This window comes from Microcaecilia unicolor, chromosome 4 (assembly GCF_901765095.1).
Source record: "Microcaecilia unicolor chromosome 4, aMicUni1.1, whole genome shotgun sequence".
In the NCBI taxonomy this organism is placed as follows: Eukaryota; Metazoa; Chordata; class Amphibia; order Gymnophiona; family Siphonopidae; genus Microcaecilia; species Microcaecilia unicolor.
Genome location: NC_044034.1, coordinates 205,969,363 through 205,990,208, shown reverse-complemented (window position 1 = coordinate 205,990,208; position 20,846 = coordinate 205,969,363). Strand labels below are relative to the sequence as shown.

Here is a 20,846-nt window from a genome sequence, read left to right as displayed (position 1 = left end):
GGTTATGGTTCGTGGTATTTGTATGTGCGTAAGGGTATTAGTAAGTGAAAATTGGTACGTACATCAAGCAGTGTCAGCATTAGACATTGTCAGCATCAAGCAGCGTAAACATTGAACATTGAGTAAGTGTAGTTTCAGGTGGTGTCCATGCTAAGCAGTCTTATCATCAAGCGGTGTCACCATTATGCAGTGTCAACGTCAAACAGTATCAGCATCAAGTAGTGTCAGCATTAAGCTATAGCACCATTAGGCAATGTTAACATCGATTGGTATCAACATTAAATAGTTAAGCCAATAAAGCATTTAAGCATTTATGTTTCAACAGTTTTTATTGATGACAATAAACATTATAAACATGGTTCATAAATTCAAACAGCTCATTAACCTAAGAACAGGTCACTGTTGCATACATACATCATAACTGCTTCATCAATATTTTCCATCATCATTTTCTCCCCCCCCCTCCCCCCCCCCCTTTTTTCTCCCCTCCCCCCCCCCCCCCCGGGGGGGTGACATCTTTACAGTGATCGTTTTTAACTTCATAGCACCTAATTTTTTCAATATCTATTACAGGACTATACCCATTTACATCCTGAAATGCTAATCTCCCAAACACCCCACTGGCTAAGGCGTTCCAAGTCTATTTAGTACCGCACTTCGTGCTTTATGGGATATGTTTTGCAAGTACTTACTCCATATTTTAATAAACTCCTTTCTTTTCTTTGAGTTACCAAAGGCCGTCCTAGCCTCCCAAAGCATTAATTCATGCATCCTATTTCTCCAGTACCAAAAGGAAGGTGGATCTTCCTGCAACCAGTGTTTAAGTATGCATTTTTTCCCCACTGCATATGCCTTGCATAAAAATAGCCCTATATAGCTGTCTGTTATCCCATATGCATCCCTTTTGTTCAACAACACTCCTCTCCAGGAGGGGAGTAATCTTTGCCCTATGATCTGCTCGATATACTTCTGTATAGCTCTCCAGAATATTTTTATTCGAGCACATTTCCAGACTGCATGCAAAAAGGTATTATTTTCTCTATTACATTTGGAGCATTGAGCTTCGCCTATCCAACCCGCTCTTGCTGCTTGGTTTTGTGTTATGTATCCCCTGTGTATTACCCTATATTGACTCTCCTGTAACTCTGCCCCACCTACTTGATGTGGTATATCTTTTATCAGTTTTGCAAAATTTATTCCTTTCAATTCGTATCCCAAATCCTTACTCCATGCCTCTTTAAGTATCTCATAGGTACGGGGGGGACTCAAGGCTACTAAAGCTCTATGTAAACTCGATATTGATACCTGCCCGTGTGCATCTCCCTTTAAGAATTCACGAAGTCTACAACCAAGCCTCGCGCCTATTGCTTCTTGGTCCATACTGCCCCAATAATGATGTAGTTGTCTGTATGAGTAATGATCCTGGTTTGCTAAAGACATTCTTTGCTGCAGATCTTGAAAGCCATACAGCCCTCCCTCCTCATTAACTAGATGTTCGAGTAAGGTAATCCCCGCCCTTGACCACCTGTCAAATATACCTTTCTCCAGACCGGGTGGAAAGTCCCCATTTCCTTTGATTGGTAGCTGATCGCTAACATTGGGGTTTTGCTTCCATATCTGCATGAGCAATCGCCATATGCTTCTCATTGGCCTTAACAATATACTTTTTCGGAGGTTTAATGGTAAGTTTTTTGTTTTGGCCTGCAATATAAAATTCAAGTGCCAGGGCTCAAATAGTGTTCTCTCCCAGCTAGTCGGGGTATACTGGTTGGTATTGAGCAGCCAATCCCTAAGATGTCTCAACAGGCATGCTTGATTGTATTGTTTTATACAGGGTAATCCCACTCCCCCCTGTGTCCATCCATCATACAAATATTCAAAGCGAACTTTTGATTTCTTCCCCCCCCAAAGGAACTTTCGGATTATTCTATTTAACTTTCTAATGTCTTTACCCAGGATATGCAATGGCAATACCTGCAGTATGTAGAGCCACCTTGGGAATATAATCATTTTGAACATATTGATTCTTCCTATTAATGACAGAGGCAAATGATTCCAACTCTCTAAAGAGCTGCTGGTGTCTTGTAACAACTTTTCTATGTTGATCTTATATAGATTAGTTATATCCATAGTTAAGCGCACTCCCAAATATCTGAACGATTCCGCCGCCCATTTTAATGGTAATTGTCTTTGCCAGTCTCTAACTTGGGCTCCCTCCCTCTGCATAGCTTCAGACTTCTCTAGATTGAGCTTAAAGCCTGAGAAGTCGCCATACTCTGCCATACACTCGATGAGGGCTGGTAGTGATTCCTCTGGCTGAGTCACATGTGCTAATAAATCATCAGCAAATGCTGCTATTTTAAAAGTTTCCGTGCCCATCCTAACTCCCCTTACATCGGGTGTTTGTTGGATATTCCTAATCAATGGGTCTAAAGTTAATACAAATAGTAAAGGTGATAGTGGGCATCCCTGCCTTGTTCCCCGACAAATGGGAAAGGGAGGGGACAATATTCCATTCGCCCACACCTGGGCTTGTGGAAGATAGTATAATGCTCTAATTGCCTCCTGAAAGAACCCTGTTATTCCATACACATCCAATATTCCAAACATAAAGTCCCATACTACTCTATCGAATGCCTTTTCAGCATCGAAGCTGACCAGCACCGACGGCGTGGCCCGCTCCGCTACCGCCTCCAAAGTTACCAATATCTTTCTCACATTTTTTGTGATATTTCGCCCCTGTACAAATCCCACCTGTGAATCTTCAATAATATCTGGCAGAATTCGCGATAAACGATTTGCCAAAACCTTGGCAAATAGTTTAGCCTCATAATTAAGTAGCGAAATTGGCCTATAAGATTCTGGTTTCTGTGTGTCCCTTCCTGGTTTTGGGAGCACAATGATCTGAGCTGTTCTCAAGGAGATAGGCATTTGTTTTTCTTTCACTATGGCATTAAACATCAATGTGATGGGTACCACCACTTCATCCCTCATCATTTTATAGAATTCTCCTCTATACCCATCTGGACCCGGGGCTTTCCCCAAAGGCCCCTGCTGTATTGCCCATGCTACTTCATCTTCCATTATGGGGGCATTTAACATTTCTTGGCTCTCTATATCTATTCTCGGAAGATTTTGTCCCTCCAGATACATTTCACTATCCATCGGGGGTGGATCAGGGACATCATACAGCTGCCTGTAATAACCTTGCAAAATTCTGTTTATTTGGGTATCTTTGTTTTCTAAAGTTCCATTGGCCGAATATAATGCGTTAATTTTTGGAGGTCCTTGCCTTGGATTTGCTAACCTAGCCAACATCTTTCCCCCTCTGTTAGCATATTTATATAATTTATATTTATAAGAGCCATAGTTGTGTTGGGCCTTTCTATGAAGTCTCTCATTAAGGGTCTGCTGCAGTTCCAAGAGTTGGGCTTTTAGTGTAACAGTATGTTGGCGTCCATACTCCCGTCTTACCCTTGTTATTTCCTTCTCTAGCCAAATCTGTTCCTTCTCCCTTGCCTTTTTTTGATGGCTAGTATATGCGATTATCTCTCCCCTAAGCACAGCCTTTGCCGTGTCCCAATAAAGTATAGGAGTTGTTGTATGTGCCTGATTGGTGTCTTGGAACTGCTTATATTTTTTAATTATAAAATCTCGGAATCCCTGATCTTTGTATAACCAAATAGGGAACTTCCACTGGAACTGTCTAATCTCTCTCTCCATAGGCTCCCATACGGTCATTACCATTGCATGATCTGATATTTTAATGGGGCCTATTTCTGCACTACATATTTTAGTAAATATTGATCGAGATATAAATATGTAATCAATCCTCGACATGGTGGCATGTGCGCGAGACAAGTGAGTATAGTCCCGCTCTACGGGATGCAGTGTTCGCCACACATCCACCAGGTCCAGGACCTCACTTAACACCTCCAGTCCTCTTGATTCCATCCCTGCTCCTCTTCTTCCCCCCTGTGATCTATCCAGTGTGGGATCCACTACTGCATTGAAATCTCCCCCAACTAGCATGGGTGTTCCTTCAAAACTTGTTAACTGACGTAAAAGTTGTTTGTAGAAAGCTTTGTTATACGTGTTAGGAGCATATACATTACACAGAACCACTGGTTGACGTTCTACAGTTAAATGTACAATTACAAATCTTCCCGCATCATCAGCTATTACTTTGTGTGTAGTTATTTGTACCCCTTTCTTGATTAGAATTATGACTCCCGCTTTTTTTGCTTGCGCTGGGGATTCATAATATGAGCCCACCCACCAACGGCATAGTTTCTCATGTTCCTTGGCATTTAAATGTGTTTCTTGAAGTAATGCTATTGACACCTTTTGCCTGTGGAGTGCCCGGAGTATCTTCTGCCTTTTTATCGGCGAAGAAATACCTCCCACATTCCATGTCACTACTTTAAGGGCCATTAAGTGATATCGTAAGTTTGCTGTATTACTACCTTGATTCTTTCTCTGATTAAGTGGGGAGGGCATCCCAGCCTATACCCCCACCCCCTGTAGTTGATCCTGTTCCTACATGGATGTTCAACTCGTGTGTCCCCTACTATATTGCCTGTATTCCCCTGTTCTTCTGTTACTATGAAGATTTTGTTCCACATTAACCCTCTCCCCCTCCCTCCCCCACCCTCCCCCCTACTACCCATCTCCCCCATATTCTTATTGGCACCTATAGTGCTGTACTTCCGTGCTTCCGACCAGGGATCCCTCTAGACCAATCCTTACTTATGTGTCATTTATCCCCTCCCCCCTCAGTTTACCTTATTAACTTTACAAACAGTATCAACATCTTCAAAACTTTGTAACTCTACATCAAATAGTCTCTGGTTTCCTCACCACTTCTGCTCTTCCTCTTACTATTGTACCAGTCTCTCTTTTCTTGTCACCGCACTACTCAGGTTTTACTCGACGTTCCAGGCCTTTCTTCCTCCAGCCGGTCCACGAATGCTTGAGCGGCTTCCACCGTGTCACAAAATCTGACTGAACCATTGTGCTGGATTCTCAATTTTGCTGGATATAGTAGACTGAACCTTATCTGCATTTTGTGCAGTCTCCCACATATTTGCGAATATTGCTTGCGCTGGAGGGACACTTTGGTAGAATAGTCCTGAAAACACAGTATCTTATGTCCGTCCACCTCCAGCTTCCCTCCTTTCCGTATAGCTATCAACACATCCATCTTATGTTGATAGTGTAGCATTCGCAATATGACCACTCTTGGCCGTGTATTATTCTCTCTTCTTGGACCCAACCGGTGTGCTCGTTCTATCTTAATTGGTCCCGCGGTACTCTGGTTAGTCAAAAGCTTGGTGAGCCATGGCTCCAAAAAACCTCTCAGTTCCGCCTCTGGTATTGATTCTGGTATGCCTACCAGCCGAAGATTATTCCTTCGAGATCGATTCTCCAGGTCGTCCACTTTGTCTTCCAAGGTTGTCACCATTGCTTGTAAATGCTCGATGGATTTTGATGCCTCCTGCGTGGAGGTTTCCACTTCTCCCAGTCGCTGTTGAACCTCCTGGAACTCGTTGGTAAACGTGGTGATTCTTTGGTCCATTCCTTCAAGCTTGTCAATTATTTGCTGCAATTTATTGTTCATGGTTTCCTCCACCGCCATTTTTACCTCCGTGACAATTTCCGTGGCCCAAACAGAGCTCACTGTTGGTGACGGTGGGGAATTTTTGTCCGCCATCTTTGTACCCCCGTTCTTATTCTTCTCCGGCTCTCTCCTGGAGCTTCTGGTAGCCATACAGCAATGCACGGGGCAACTACAGTCTATTCCACTGATTTAATACTGTTTTTGTCCCCGTTTCTCAGCTGCAGTGAGTTAACTCGGCTTGTTATTTGTGCTGGATACTGTTTTATTATTCTTGGTCTCTATGCTAAGTATTCCTCTGTCTCTTTATTTTTCAATTGCCACATGTCCATTTACAGGGATTGGTGCTGTATTCCTTGCTCTTGTTTCCCCACGCTTCTCTTCCCACTATCTCTCCGCCATCTTCTCCTGATAGCACGGTACCTTATGCTCCTTTTGCCCCACGTTCTTGTCCGTCCTCCGCCGTGCTCTCATCTGGCTGCTCTTAGCTGCGGTCTCAATCGCCCGCTCCCGAGCACATCAGCAACATCGGCGAGACCTTTCTGTCTTTGAGCCTCCAGGTCTCCCGCCCGCGTCGAGCTAGGTGTTCCGCTCCCCGCGTCTCGCCGGCCTCCTCCGGCCCCGGCTCCACGTGGTTGCAGTCGGGTGCGCGATCGCCGTTTTTCGCCGCTCCGTCTTCACCAAGCGGCTTCGCTGTTCCCAATTACGAGCCTGGGACTCTCCTCCGCACTAACCCGTCTTCTCTGTCTTGTTCTGGGGGCTTGGGCTGTTTTAATCAGTATGATCCCTGGTCGTTGCCTGCAGGAGCTCACCTTACTGCGGCCATCTTGGCTCGCCGCTCCACCGGAAGTCCAGCATTTAAGCATTTAAAGGAAATCTTTTAACATGTTGCAAGGCATATATTAAGCTTTTAAAGTCTGTAAAGCATTTAAGTATTTAAGCAAGTCTTTCAACATGGTGCAGAGCATATTAAGCATTTGAAACGTATAGTGGAAGCTATTAAAGCATTTAAAGAAGGTCTTAAAGCATGCTACTACTACTACTACTTAGCATTTCTATAGCGCTGCCAGGGTTACGCAGCGCTGTACAAGTTTAAACATGGGGAAGGACAGTCCCTGCTCAAGAGAGCTTACAATCTAAAGGTAAAAACTATGTAGTCAGTGTAGGTATCAGGAATGGGAAGGTGGTTAGGCGCCAAAAGCAAGGGAGAAGAGATGGGCCTTGAGTAAGGACTTGAAAATGGGCAGGGAGGGCGCATGGCATATGGGCTCAGTAAGTCTGTTCCAGGCATAAGGTGATGCGAGGCAGAAGGGGCGGAGTCTGGAGTTAGCGGTGGTGGAGAAGGGTACAGAAAGGAGTGATTTGTCCTGAGAGCGGAGGTTACGGGTGGGAACATATGGGGAGAGGAGGGTAGAGAGGTAATGGGGGGCTGCAGATTGAGTGCACTTGAAGGTCAATAGGAGAAGCTTGAACTGTATATGGTAGCGGATCGGGAGCCAGTGAAGCGACTTGAGGAGAGGGGTGATATGAGAGTATCGGTTCACGCGGTAGATAAGACGTGCGGCGGAATTTTGGACAGATTGAAGGGGGTATAGGTGGCTAAGCGGGAGGCCAGCGAGGAGAAGGTTGCAATAGTCAAGTTGAGAGGTAACGAGCGACTGGACGAGGGTTCGGGTGGTCTGTTCAGAGAGGAATGGGCGAATTTTGCTAATATTATAGAGGAAGAAGCGACAGGTCTTAGCTGTCTGCTGGATATGGGCAGAGAAGGAGAGGGAGGAGTCAAAAATGACTCCGAGATTGCGGGCTGAAGAGACGGGGAGGATGAGGGCATTGTCAACAGAGACAGAAAGTGGGGGAAGAGGAGAAGAGGGTTTGGGTGGAAAGACAAGGAGCTCAGTCTTTGCCATGTTCAGTTTCAGATGCCGGTTGGACATCCAGGCAGCGATGTCTGAAAGGCAGGCCGAAACTTTGGCCTGGGTTTCAACTGTGATGTCGGGAGTGGAGAGGTAAAGCTGGGTATCATCAGCATAGAGATGGTACTGGAAACCATGTGATGAGATCAACGAGCCCAGGGAAGAGGTGTATATCGAGAAAAGAAGCGGTCCAAGGACAGATCCTTGAGGGACCCCAACAGAGAGCGGGACGGGGGTGGAAGAAGAGCCATTAGAAAATACTTTAAAGGTGCGTTGGGAAAGATACAAGGAGAACCAGGAAAGGACGGAGCCCTGGAACCCAAATGAGGACAGTGTGTCAAGATGTAAATTATGATTGACGGTGTCAAAGGCGGCAGATAGGTCGAGGAGGATGAGGATGGAATAGTGACCTTTGGATTTGGCAAGGAACAGGTCATTGCAGACTTTAGAGAGTGCTGTTTCTGTTGAGTGTAGTGGGCGAAAGCCGGATTGAAGCGGGTCGAGGACGGCCTGAGAGGAGAGGAAGTCAAGGCAGCGGCTGTGGACAGCACGTTCAAGTAATTTGGAGAGGAAGGGTAGAAGAGAGATGGGGCTGTAGTTGGAGGGACAGGTGGGGTCAAGTGATGGTTTTTTGAGAAGTGCTGTGACTACAGCGTGCTTGAAGATGTCAGGGACAGTGGCAGTGGAGAGAGAGAGGTTGAGGATGTGACAGATTGAGGGGTTAACTGTAGGAGAGATGTTGGTAAGCAGATTGGTGGGAATGGGATCAGTGGAACAGGTGGTGCACAGAGGAAGAAAGAAGGCGAGCAGTTTCCTCTTCGGTGATCTCAGGGAAGGAGGAGGAGGAGGCCAGGTTAGGTTGGTTGAGGGAGTGGGTTAAGAAGTCACAGGGAGGAGAAGGCTTGGAAGTGAATTCAAGGTTTATCTTCTGCACTTTATCGCGGAAGTAGTCAGCTAGTGTTTGAGGAGAGAGGGGGGGGGGGGTGGAGCGGAGGGTACTTTAAGTAGGGAGTTGAGGGTGGCGAAGAGGCGACGAGGGTTGGAGCCAAGAGAATTGGTTAATTGAGAATAATATTCCTGTTTGGCAAGGAATAGGGAGGACTGGAAGGAGGATAGCATGAATTTGAAATGGGTGAAGTCTGACAGGGTGCGAGATTTCCTCCAGAGTCGTTCAGCAGAGCGGGTGCAGGAGCGAAGGTAACGGATGCAAGGGGTTAACCAGGGCTGAGGATTAATGCGCTTAGTGGGGCGAGAGACAGATGGTGCTAGGGTATCCAGAGCAGTGGAGAGAATTTCATTGTAGGTAGAAACAGCCGTGTCGACAGATTCAGAAGACGAGATGGAAGGGAAGAGAGTGGAGATGTGAAGATGTGAGAGGATAGGGTAGGGGGGTCGACAGCTTGGAGATTCCTGAAGGCAGTGGTTATAGTTGGGCGAGGTTGAGGGGTATGCTACAGAGTATCTCCAGCTGCTAGCAGTTGATCATCGCTCCCCTCGTCCTGATCTCATGCTGGGTATTATTCTCGGCCTGCGGTGTCGGATCGATGGGTAGATGGGCCTGTAGCACAGTTCTTCTTTGATGATTAACAGACCCGACAGTATCACTTCGGGGAGTCCTGCCGCCGATTCTGGTGCAGCGATGGTCGTTCGCGCAGTCGGCACGTCAGCCCGGTTCTGTAGGCATGTGCTTCACTGGATGGGTGCAGGATCGTTCGGTTGATCTGGTCCACTGTTTTGTTATTGTGGATCGTGAACTCCGTAAGTTGTGGCCTGAGCCTTCTTTATTTAAGCATCCGGAGTAGAAGGCTGGTCCCGTAGCGGTGAGTAAATCTCATGCCTCTTGCCTCGGTCCCGCCGGTTTTCGACTTCCAGCGGGCTAGTGTGCGGCCGTGACCGGCGTGTGCCTAGTTCATATTTCCTTGGGATTCGAGCCACGTTGTGCAGCGGGCCCTCAATTTCTTACCCCTCGGCTCCCGTCCGGTTTCAGTGGTCAGCACTCACTCTCGAGGCAAATAAAGGGCGTCCACTCACCTGGTCGTGGACTCGTGGGTGTAGCTAGGTGATGTTCCCTAGTGGCTTCCCAACAGCACGTAAGAGACTTTCGGGCTCATTTTCAAAGCACTTAGCCTCCCAAAGTTCCATAGAAACCTATGGAACTTAGCCTTCCAAAGTGCTTTGAAAATATGCCTCTTTGTTGAAGTCGTCAGCGTGCCTACGATTGTGCAGTCCTTTGCACTTCTATCTGTGCTGTTCTCCTGTCTTCTCGTCACACGATCGACGGCTTCCCTTTTTAGCGGCTCGTTGGAATGTAGGCCTCGGCAGTCAGTGAGCAGATGGGCCGCGTAGTGGTATGGACACGTTCATCTGAACTCGCCGTTTGCTTCCTGGATTGTTAGACTCATTTGGATCGGCTGATTCAGCAGCAATCCGGCTTTGAATTAACTCCTGTCCGATCCGTTTCGGTCCAGACAGGGATGTCTGCTGGTGCCTGGAGGGCCCAGGTGAGTTTGTTCTCTCTAGGCCTCGGTCATCAGCGGGTAGATGGGCCGCGTGGTGGTGCGGAAACGTTCGTCCGATACTTGCCATTTGCCTTCTAGATCTCTGGGATCCGATTGGATCAATTAATTCAGCAAGAATCCAGCTACGTTTTAGTTCCTTTCCGGTCCGTTCCAGTCCGGTTAGGGATGGCCCAGGTGAGTCTGTTCACTCGGGGCCTCTGGAGCTCGTTTGCTGAGCTCCATACCTGTCGGCCATCTTCTTGTCTCTGACATTCCTGCAGCTCTGTTCAGCTTAGTCACTGCAAGGGCAATTCTATAACTGGGCATCTGCATTTATGTGCCCGTTGCATGTGAAAATTTACAGAATTCTAGCACTTATGCGTGTTAGGCACCCTGCTAGCACTTTCACAGGTTAAGTGTACACTTAAGCACTACTCAGTCAAGGCACGTGCAAGTGGCTTAGCACGTAAATACAAGGGGGGATGTACACAAAGGCAAGGAATGAGTGGGGATCTTGCTTAAGCATATACAAGTTACGTGTATCCCTGCCGCATTTATGTGACTACAGTGACATCAGGTCTTTGGCTGGTGTAACTGCAGGCATGCAAACATACGGTGCGCCGATTCCGGGTTATGACGGTATTCTAGAATGCCCAAATGCCATTATAGAATAGGTTTTTACCAGACAGCATTAGGGTGCCTAGATGGAAGCACCTAGTTCTAAAACTGACCTTTATGAGTTGAATTATACCTGTATTCTTTCATTTAACCCTCATCATGTGAACAGCGCTGAGAATATGGGAACCATATTGTTCAAACTTCTTGAGAGCTATGCAGAGCCAGAAATCAGCAACACAAGCTGTCCTTTCTCACTGGCATGCCACAATCCAATATGACATGATCTCAAGTTTGAAAACCACTGTACTAAGATACAGACAAATCTAGAGATGCCATTCTCATGGTCTTTCTAGACTTTAAAGGAAAATATTCAAGCACTTTTTTTAAGAGGGAGAGGCAGGAAAAAGAAATCAACTTCCTGATTTTGAGGAGATCCTCATAAATAAAAAGCATAATAGTCAATTATCTCACCAAGATATTGCACAACAGAATTTGCCACAACTTCCATTTCCAAGAAGGACAGTCCTCCCAGATTGTTTACTACTAGAACCAAGTGGACTCCTGAAAGAAAGGACTGTGGATCAGTGAGGCTTGGAGTGCATCAGGAAGAAGAAGCAGACACATATGCCTGTATGGTTGGGGAGAACAGAAGTGTAACTCACCAGGACTGAAAGTCAAATGAGATTCATTGGAAGGGTCTGTCATGTGATCAATCATCAATTTCACAACTGCATCAGCTGACATCATCTGTGGAGTTACAGAGAGAGACATTTAAAAATCATGTAGATGAAATAAGCACTTACAAAACTATGAGTCTGATATGCGCGTAACGTTACACATGTAGACACTTTACATGACTTTACCTGAATAAGGGTGGGGGTGGGGATGGACAGGGATAGAGGGAGTGAGATTCAAAAATAGCTGAGAAGGAGTTTGTACCTATGTATATATTTTTATGTTTGAATATCTTTACTGATTTTATGAACAGATTCTACTATTACACATATTGACTGTAAAAACAGAAACAACAGTAGTCAGAACCTGGTAAAGATAAACACTCAGCCATCACCTAGTAAAGAAAAAACACTCAGCCAGCTACTAACATGCATTTATCCCCAAACACTCCCCCCCCCCCCCCCCCCCCCCAGAAGGAAGCAGAGCCAACTATACTAAACATCTAGATCATTTAAAATAGTAAAACAGGAAGTCACGTGATGCCATGACCAAGGACAGCCGCTGAGGTGAGCTTCTCCGGCCCCCTGTTGTTCCCCCGAACGATTTAACTCATTCAGACCTACAAAAACTTTTTTTTTTTGGAGTATACTTTGGGGAACCATTCCTGTGCTTGGCTTGTAAGTTTGATCACTGTGCGATGGAGGCGAGCTCACACAAATACGCGGAAAAAAAGATGGCGGCTCCAGCGAGTCCGGACGGTTCTACTGTTTCATTGGCGTGGGTTCCGGAGATTACAACGGAAATGTCTTCTGTTTTGGAAAATTTACTAGAGCATCGGCTTGCTCCTACTGATTCGAAGCTAGAAAGTTTGCAAATTCAAATGGAGGAGCTATCTCGGGACTGTGCTGCTTTCCAAATGCACACGAGTGAAGTGGAGGACAGGGTCACTGCTATGGAGGAGACTCAGGATTCATTACAGAAACAACTGAGCATTTTGGAGGCCAAGGTAGAAGACCTCGAAAACAGGTGTAGACGGAATAATCTGCATCTGGTGGGATTATCAGAATCTATACCGGATAAGGAGCTAGTGGGCTTTTTGGAGTGGTGGCTTCCCACAGAACTACATCTCCCTGAATGCACTGGTTTACTGCGAGTAAAGCGTGCTCATCGTGTGGGACCTCGCCAAATTAACTTGGCCAAACCTCGTGTGATTATCCTTTCTGTGTTAAACTATGCTCATAAGCAAGCAATATTGCAAGCAACTAGGTCCAGCAAAGGTTTGACTTACGAGAATCAGCCAATCAGGTGTTTCCAGGATTATTCTGTGGGTGTGGCTGCAAAGCGAAGGGCATTTACTCCACTATGCTCACAGCTCTTTTAATTAAAAATAAGATTTGCCCTGTTATATCCTGCCAACTTGAAGATTACCCACAATAGAGTTTCCAGAATCTTTGACTCGGTGGAGGTGGCGCAGGAGTACTTATCGAAGATTGAGGGTGAGAAAGCTGCGAGCTCTGCAACGGAGGCATGCTGACTGCCTCGCTACCCGATATCAGTGTGTAACTTCTGGAGTACATGACTGGATTGCTTTGCACTGGGACAGAGTTGGTACTCCCTGGGAGAGCATTAAGGTGATAACAAGAATAAGTGTCCGGAGTTGGAAAGAGGAATTTCAGATTCTTGTGTGCTGCAGCTTAGTCAGTTGTTTGATAGTTGTGTCATTGCACGGGACTTGGATTCTTCAAGACAAGAGCCTTGGCAGGTTGACAGATGTACGATTTGTGGACCTTCCAATTTAAGTTTTTATTGTCAGGTTTTTTTTAAAGTGGGGTCTGATATATTTTGTACTTGTATGATGTTGTGTCAAGGGGGTACACGGGGGAACGGGGGAGGTGTTGAACGTGCTAGTTACCATAGGGGGAACTCTACTAATAGGTTATGGGGTTGTGGGGGGGATGGGTTGGGGATTGGGAAGATGGGTGAAGAGGTAAAGAGGGAGTTTTGGGTTTTTCAACTGTTTGGTTCTCTTGTAGATCAAGATAGAGTAGAGGTATGGAAGGGCTGGAAAAGTCAGATCTTTTGGGGCTATGGGAATCTTGAGGAATGGCTTACTGGGAGGGGATGTTGGCTGGGACATCCCTCCTGGTACTTGCATGTATGTTTAATGATTGTGTACATCCATTTTGACACTGGGTGATAGTAAAACTAGTAATATGGAATGTAGGGGGGATTAACTTGCCGATAAAGAGAACTAAAATCTTGCAGCATCTGCATAGACACAGAGTAGACATTGCATTGATTCAGGAGACACATCTTAATGAATCAGCGCATGCTAAACTGAAAACAAGGTGGGTGGGGGGAATGTGTGGCAGCTTTGGCCCAGGGGAAAAAAAGGAGGGGTTGCAATTTTGTTCAAAAAAGGGATAGCGGAAGTAGTTAAGCCCCTCTCAATAGACCCTGCGGGTGGATATGTTCTTGTAGAGGCAGTAATTAATTACCGAAAACTGCTCATCTGTAATTTGTATGCGCCCAATCATTATGATAAAAAGTTTTATCAAACACTGATTAACCTTCTTATACAGTATCAACATGCAGACCTAGTCGTGGGAGGGGATTTTAATGCAGTTTGGGATCCCCAAATGGACCGAACGTTTTCAGGGAATGTCGCTTCGTATCATCTTAACAAGGGATTGCTTCATATGAGTCACTTATTGGATTTAGTGGACTTATGGCGAGTCCTGCATCCCTCTGACAGAGACTATACACATCTCTCGAGAGCACATTCTACTCAGTCCTGAATAGATTATTTGTTAGTCTTGGGACAGTTATTTGGGGCAGTGTCCCAGACAGAGATAGGGCCTTACGTCATTTCGGATCATGCTTGGGTATGGATGGATTGGGCGCCTACTGTTACTGGTGGACGTCGTAGACGTTGGATGTTCCCCCTTGAGTTGTACAAAGATTCAAGGCTCCGAGAAAAGATTTTAAGTTCTTGGAAGTTTTATGAATCCCAAAATGCAGAGCACTGTATTGGGAAGCTGCAAAGGCGGTGATGAGGGGGGAAATAATAAGTTATCCTCATTTTGTTAAAGTTGCCAGGGACAAGGAGATTTTGTGGTTAGGATCGCAGCTTTGTCATGCTCAACAGCAGTTTGGGTGGACACATTTATTTTGTTACATTCGTACCCCGCGCTTTCCCACTCATGGCAGGCTCAATGCGGCTTACATATTATATACAGGTACTTATTTGTACCTGGGGCAATGGAGGGTTAAGTGACTTGCCCAGAGTCACAAGGAGCTGCCTGTGCCTGAAGTGGGAATCGAACTCAGTTCCCCAGGACCAAAGTCCACCACCCTAACCACTAGGCCACTCCTCCACATACAGAGGCCCATAAGCAACGGGTGCTTGATTCGCTGATGGCCTTGGATGAACTGCTCCATCGGCAGATGTATTATCGTTATATGTTATACAGACAAGGTAACAAGGCGGGTAGACTTATGGCTAGGTTAATTCGACCTGGGGGGGGGGGGGGGCTCTCGTAAAATGTTAACAATTCGGGATGGCAGAGGGACTCACTCACATTCGGATGAAGACATTTGTCAAACATTTCACGACTATTATAGATAACTTTACACCTCGCCTCCAACTCAGGGACTTCCTGGTCAGATGTACCTAGATAATTTGTCATTGCCCTCTCTTAAGCAATCGGTGTTAGATTGCATAAATGCTCCGATACAAGGACGTAGTTGCTTTGGTGATAACCCGTAGTCCCTTACTAAAGGCTCCGGGACCTGATGGCTTCCAGGCCGAATTCTATAAATTAATTAGTACAGCAGTTATACCCTCAATTACTAACGTTCTGAATAAAATTGCGGACTTGGAAACCTTGCCATCTACACTTGCCTTGGCACAAATCATTGTTTTACTTAAACCGGGTAAGGACCCATTAGAACCTGCATCTTATCGTCCCATATCTCTTTTGAACTATGAGGCTAAATTGTTAGCGAAGGTAATGGCTAATAGATTGGCTCACTTCCTGCCTGGCCTGCTTCATGAGCCTCAAGTGGGTTTTGTTGGAGGCAGATCAATGGCCAAAAGTCTAAGAAGAATCTTGGCAACGCTGAAATATGGTCGTCAGCGTAATTTACAGTCTTTGCTTATTAGCTTCGATGCTCAGAAGGCCTTTGATCGGGTCCACTGGGATTTTCTTTTTGCTTCCTTGGAGGCATATGGGTTCTCGAGGCGCTTTATCTCGGCTGTTAAGAGCGTTATACTCCAATCCTAGTGCTAACATACTGGTCAATGGATTGGAGTCCGAGACCTTTCCTATACTACAAGGGACGAGGCAGGGATGTCCTCTCTCGCCCCTTCTTTTTGTGTTAACATTGGATTCTCTCATTCGAGATATTGCCTCCAACCCTTTGATTCGGGGAGTTCAGATTGATTCTCTTTGCTTTAAGGTTGCAGCATTCACTGATGATCTGTTGGTGAACCTCACGAACCCACAAGAATCTCTTCAGACACTGCTCAAGACCTTTCGAGAGTATGGGGATTATGCAGGGTTCTGTTTAAATGTAGCCAAGTTGGAAGCACTGCCTTCGTCCCAACAGTTACAAATTACTTGGGGTCTGGGCTTTCCTTTACAGTGGGCAGACAGTTTGTTAAAATATCTGGGTATTTGGTTTACTATGGATGTCTTGTCTTTGTACCGTCTTAATATGTCAATCTTGTTGGAAGACATTAGGAGACAGTTGGGAAGTTGGATGGATCTTCCTATATCATTGATGGGTAAGGTAAATCTAATAAATATGGTACTGTTTCCTCGGTGGTTATATGTCATGCAAACGCATACCCATAAGAATATTGCAATGGGACCTAAAAGTGGCAAATAGGTTATTTACCAGCTTATTTTCGAAAGTGATCGCCAGCCATCTTCCGACATAAATCAGGAGATGGCTGGCGATCTCTGAAAAGCAGCGAAATCGGTATAATCGTAAGCTGCTTTTTTGACAGCATTGCCGCTTTCCCGTTGCCTCGCTGGCGAAAGTTCAAAGGGGCGTGTCGCTGGCGAAGCGAAGGAGGGACATGGGCGGGCATGGGCGTGGCTACCAGATGGCCGGCTTTCGCGGATAATGGAAAAAAAAAAGCGGCGTTAAGCAGTATTTCGCCGGGTTTACTTGGTCCTTTTATTTTCACGACCAAGCCTCAAAAAGGTGCCCCAACTGACCAGATGACCACTGGAAGGAATGGGGGATGACCTCCCTGTACTCCCCCAGTGGTCACCAACCCCCTCCCACACGAAAAAAATAAAAATAAAGCACTTTTTTGCCAGTCTGTATGCCAGCCTCAAATGTCATACCCAGCTCCCTGACAGCAGTATGCAAGTCCCTGGAGCAGTTTTTAATGGGTGCAGTGCACTTCAGGCAGGCAGACCCAGGTCCACCCCCCCCCCCCCCTCCCTACCTGTTACACTTGTGGTGCTAAGTGTTGAGCCCTCCAAACCCCCCCCCCCAAAATCCCACTGTACCCACATGTAAGTGCCCCCCTTCACCCATAAGGGCTATGGTAATGGAGTAGTGGTGTGGGGAGTGGGTTTGGGGAGGATTTGGGGGCTCAGCACCCAAGGTAAGGGAACTATGCACCTGGGAGCTTTTTTTGTATTTTTTAAACATTTGTAGAAGTGCCCCCTAGGGTGCCCTGGCATGTGAGGGGGACCAGTGCACTAAAAATGCTGGCTCCTCCCACGACCAAATGCCTTGGATTTCGCCGGGTTTGAGATGGCCGCCATTTTTTTCCATTATCGCTGAAAAACAAAACCGGCGATCTCAAACCCGGCGAACTCTGGCATTTGGCCGGGCTAAACCATATTATCGAAAAAAAAGATGGCCGGCCATTTTTTTTGATAATACGGTTCCGGCCAGCTGTTGCGCTGCCGCAAAAATAGATCGTCGGCGATCTATTTCGCCGGCGACGTTCGATTATGCCCCTCTTAGTCATTTTTGTTGGGCCCGTAAAAAAACAAAGATTAATCAGACTGGAATCATGGGTAGTCGGAATCAGGGTAGCATAGGCTTCCCGAATTTGCGTCTATACAACCAGGCATGTCTCTTATGACATTTGGGAGATTGGTTTAGCCACTCTCAGATATACACGCCAACAGAGTTAGAGCAGATGTACTTTGCTCCATATAACTTTTTCTCCCTATTACACCTTACGTTCAGACAAATACCTAGACACCTCAGAGACAGCGTGCTGTTTAATCCTGTGTGTGAGGTGAGGGTGATGGAAGAAGCTGGGGGGGGGGGGGGGGGGTGGACCTGGGTGTTTTGGATTTACTAACTATATGAGGGAATGTAGTCTTTGAAGCTGGGATGGATAATTCTACTTTTATTGCATGGGAACAGAAAGGTATCACCCACTTAGAGAATTTATTAACTGGGGAGGGAGATCTAATCTCTTTTGAAGAATTACAAACTCGTGTGGGGACCACATGGGAGAATCGATTTGCATATGCCCAAATTAAACACTATGTCAAATCCCTGGTTAAGTCGTTTTTGAGAGTCCATTTGGGAGCCCATGTCCGTGCTTTTTTTCAGGAAATCTTGGGTGGAGAGCTTTTGGTGTCGGGACTTGACAGGGTTCTTGTTAAACGGGATCCCCCCAAAGACTATGTATCTCTGAAGGAGAAGTGGGAATAGGAAGCAGGTGTCCCCTTGGAGGACTGGGATGTGGCAGCTACATTAAGGCAGCCTTAACGATGGATGAGAGATTGAGAGAATGTGGCTACAGGCTGATATTATGGGCATACATGACTAAAGCCCAATTGGCCCATGTGGAGGGATTTGGGGATTCGGACTGCTCCAAATGTGGTCAGGTGCCCCACTCGTTCCAACATGCCTTCTGGTCCTGCCCCCAAATTAGGCACTTTTGGGCGCAAATTAGGAGATTTACATAATAACATGGTAAATGATGGCAGATAAAGACCTGTGTGGCCCATCCAGTCTGCCCAACAAGATAAACTAATTTTACATGGTATGTGATACTTTATATGTATACCCGAGTTTGATTTGTCCTTACCATTCTCAGGGCACAGACCGTAGAAGTCTGCCCAACACTCTTCTTGTACTACGTTCTGAAGCTAACGTTGAAGTCCCTTAAAATTTACACTCCAGCCCATCCCTATCTATTCAGTCACGATCAGGGCGTAGACCATAGAAGTCTGCCCAGCACCGGTTTTGTTTCCCAATTACCGGTGTCGCCACCTAATCTCCACTAAGATTTCGCAGATCCATTCCTTCAAAACAGGATTCTTTTGTGTTTATCCCATGCATGTTTGAATTCCATTACTGTTTTCATCTCCACCACCTCCCGCGGGAGGGCATTCCACATTATCCACCACCTTCTCCATCGTGGATTTCTAATTAGATTGTTGGGCTGCACAATTTCAGGGACTCTGGACCAGTTCATAATTGATAAACTAAAGCTTTTTGTCCCCTGTCTAGATATGCTAGCCTCCTATGTTGCAAATTATGCCTAGTAGCCCGGAAAACCATATTACAGCACCAGGTACATCTCTTAGTGTATAACATAAAGGCCATGAAAAGGTGCAAACCAGACATATTTCTAATCTTGCTAGTTTGCTTTTCTTGAGCTGGGAGCAGACTTAAGAGTTGCAAGAGAATTATAAATTGTGGCTCTGGGCAAGTCACTTAACCCTCCATTGCCCCATGTAAGCTGCATTGAGCCTGCCATGAGTGGGAAAGCACGGGGTATAAATGTAACCAAAAAAAAAAAATAAATGTGCATTTTCTGAAAAATATCTTTTTAAGGCTGTGGTCTGATATTTGACCTATGCTAACTTGTGATAAGTTGCTGGTCAGAAACTAAGAGCCAGAGACTCCTATGACTAAGGACGCCTGCTGTATCCAGATAAACAAACAATCAGAAGGAGAAGTAAGTGGGTGTGGGTAAAACTATAGTCCTAGGGTGGAGGGGGCTAGAATGATGACTGTGCATATCAAGGACATAGGTCAACCTATATCAAATGAAAACTTATGCTTATGTGCATGACAGGCACTAACTGCCAATATAATAAGGGAATAAAATGATAGACTTTGATGGAACATGAGATGGAACATGGACTGGAACCCACTCACTGGACTGGTACACACTGGACCGGAACACACTGGACTGGACCTAGGCTTCACCTACACTTAGCCGCCGTTCCCTGGAGGTTGAGCCCCCGGGTGCAGGCAGCCGGCAGGGCTTGGAGGAAAACTGGTACTGGAACTAGCAGGCAGGAACACCAGGAATCAGGATTCAGAAGTGCCCACAGGCACCTAGACAAAAGCAAGGCAGACAGGGGTGCAGGGCTATGGCTGGAGCTCCAGTAGCTGAGAAATACAGGCAGAGGACAGGACTATGGCTGAAGCTCCAGTAGCTAGAAATTCAGGCAGGGAGCAGGGCTATGGCTGGAACTCCAGTAGCTGAGAAATACAGGCAGAGGACAGGACTCTGGCTGAAGCTCCAGTAGCTAGAAATACAGGCAGGGAGCAGGGCTATGGCTGGAGCTCCAGTAGCTGATAAATACAGGCAGAGAACAGGACTATAGCTGAAGCTCCAGTAGCTAGAAATACCAGCAGGGAGCAGGGTTATGGCTGGAGCTCCACTAGCTGAGAAATACAGGCAGAGAACAGGACTATGGCTGAAGCTCCAGTAGCTAGAAATACAGGCAGAGAACAGGACTATGGCTGAAGCTCCAGTAGCTAGAAATACAGGCAGGGAGAAGAGCAATACTGAAAGCTGCCAAGCTGTCACTAAGAAAAAACCCAAGCCAGGAATACAGACCAGAGGCAAGACTAGGAAATAAGCAATATAACCAAAACTAGCTACACACAGACTAACTAGAATTAAGCTACACACAAGCTAACTAGAATCAAGCAAGAAACTCAGACTAGAACTGGACTAGGCAGAAGGGCACAGCGCACCCCAACATACCAGGGACCTTAGACGATGCAAAGGCAAACACAGAAATCTCTAGGTGATTAATAAAGCCCATCAACACCTGAGGCTCAGCTGCAGCAATCTCTAGGCAGCTACGGGTGCTGTCCAGGCACAAACAAGAGAGACAAGTCTGGCAGCCTGGAAGAACCGGATCGGGCTGGCCTAAAGTCTGGAACGGGTAGGGACAGCAAGACAGTCTATGGCAGCCACCGGTTCTGGCCACCAGAGGGCGAGAGGTGCACAAAGCAAGAAGTGGGCAGAAAGCATACTGAAGCATAGAGAGACTCAGAATACCCAGGTGCAGCACAGAGGAGCAATCAGAGCCATGCTGGAAGCAGCCAGCACACAGAGACAGAGGCAGAGCTAACTCAGGCAACACACACAGGTGCAGTATAGTGGAGTAATTACAGCCATGCTGGAAACAGCCAGCACAAAGAGACAGAACTAACCCAGAAAGGACAGACAGAAGCCAGCTCAGAAGCTGACCCCCAAAAATAAGGTAAGTCTGAGAGGGGTCACGA

General features: G+C 46.3%; 1 protein-coding gene across 10 annotated transcripts in view; it reads right to left on the bottom strand.

The window, feature by feature from the left end:
- TKFC (triokinase and FMN cyclase) overlaps positions 1–20,846 on the bottom strand; it is a 262,264-nt gene that overhangs the window by 97,689 nt on the left and 143,729 nt on the right. For all 10 annotated transcript variants that reach the window (XM_030201156.1, XM_030201154.1, XM_030201157.1 and 7 more), the window contains exons 9-10: positions 11,309–11,393; positions 11,118–11,207 (exon numbers count right to left, since the gene is read on the bottom strand). In XM_030201156.1, the coding sequence (XP_030057016.1) occupies positions 11,118–11,207; positions 11,309–11,393 (175 nt within the window). The remainder of the gene's footprint in view (positions 1–11,117; positions 11,208–11,308; positions 11,394–20,846) is intronic.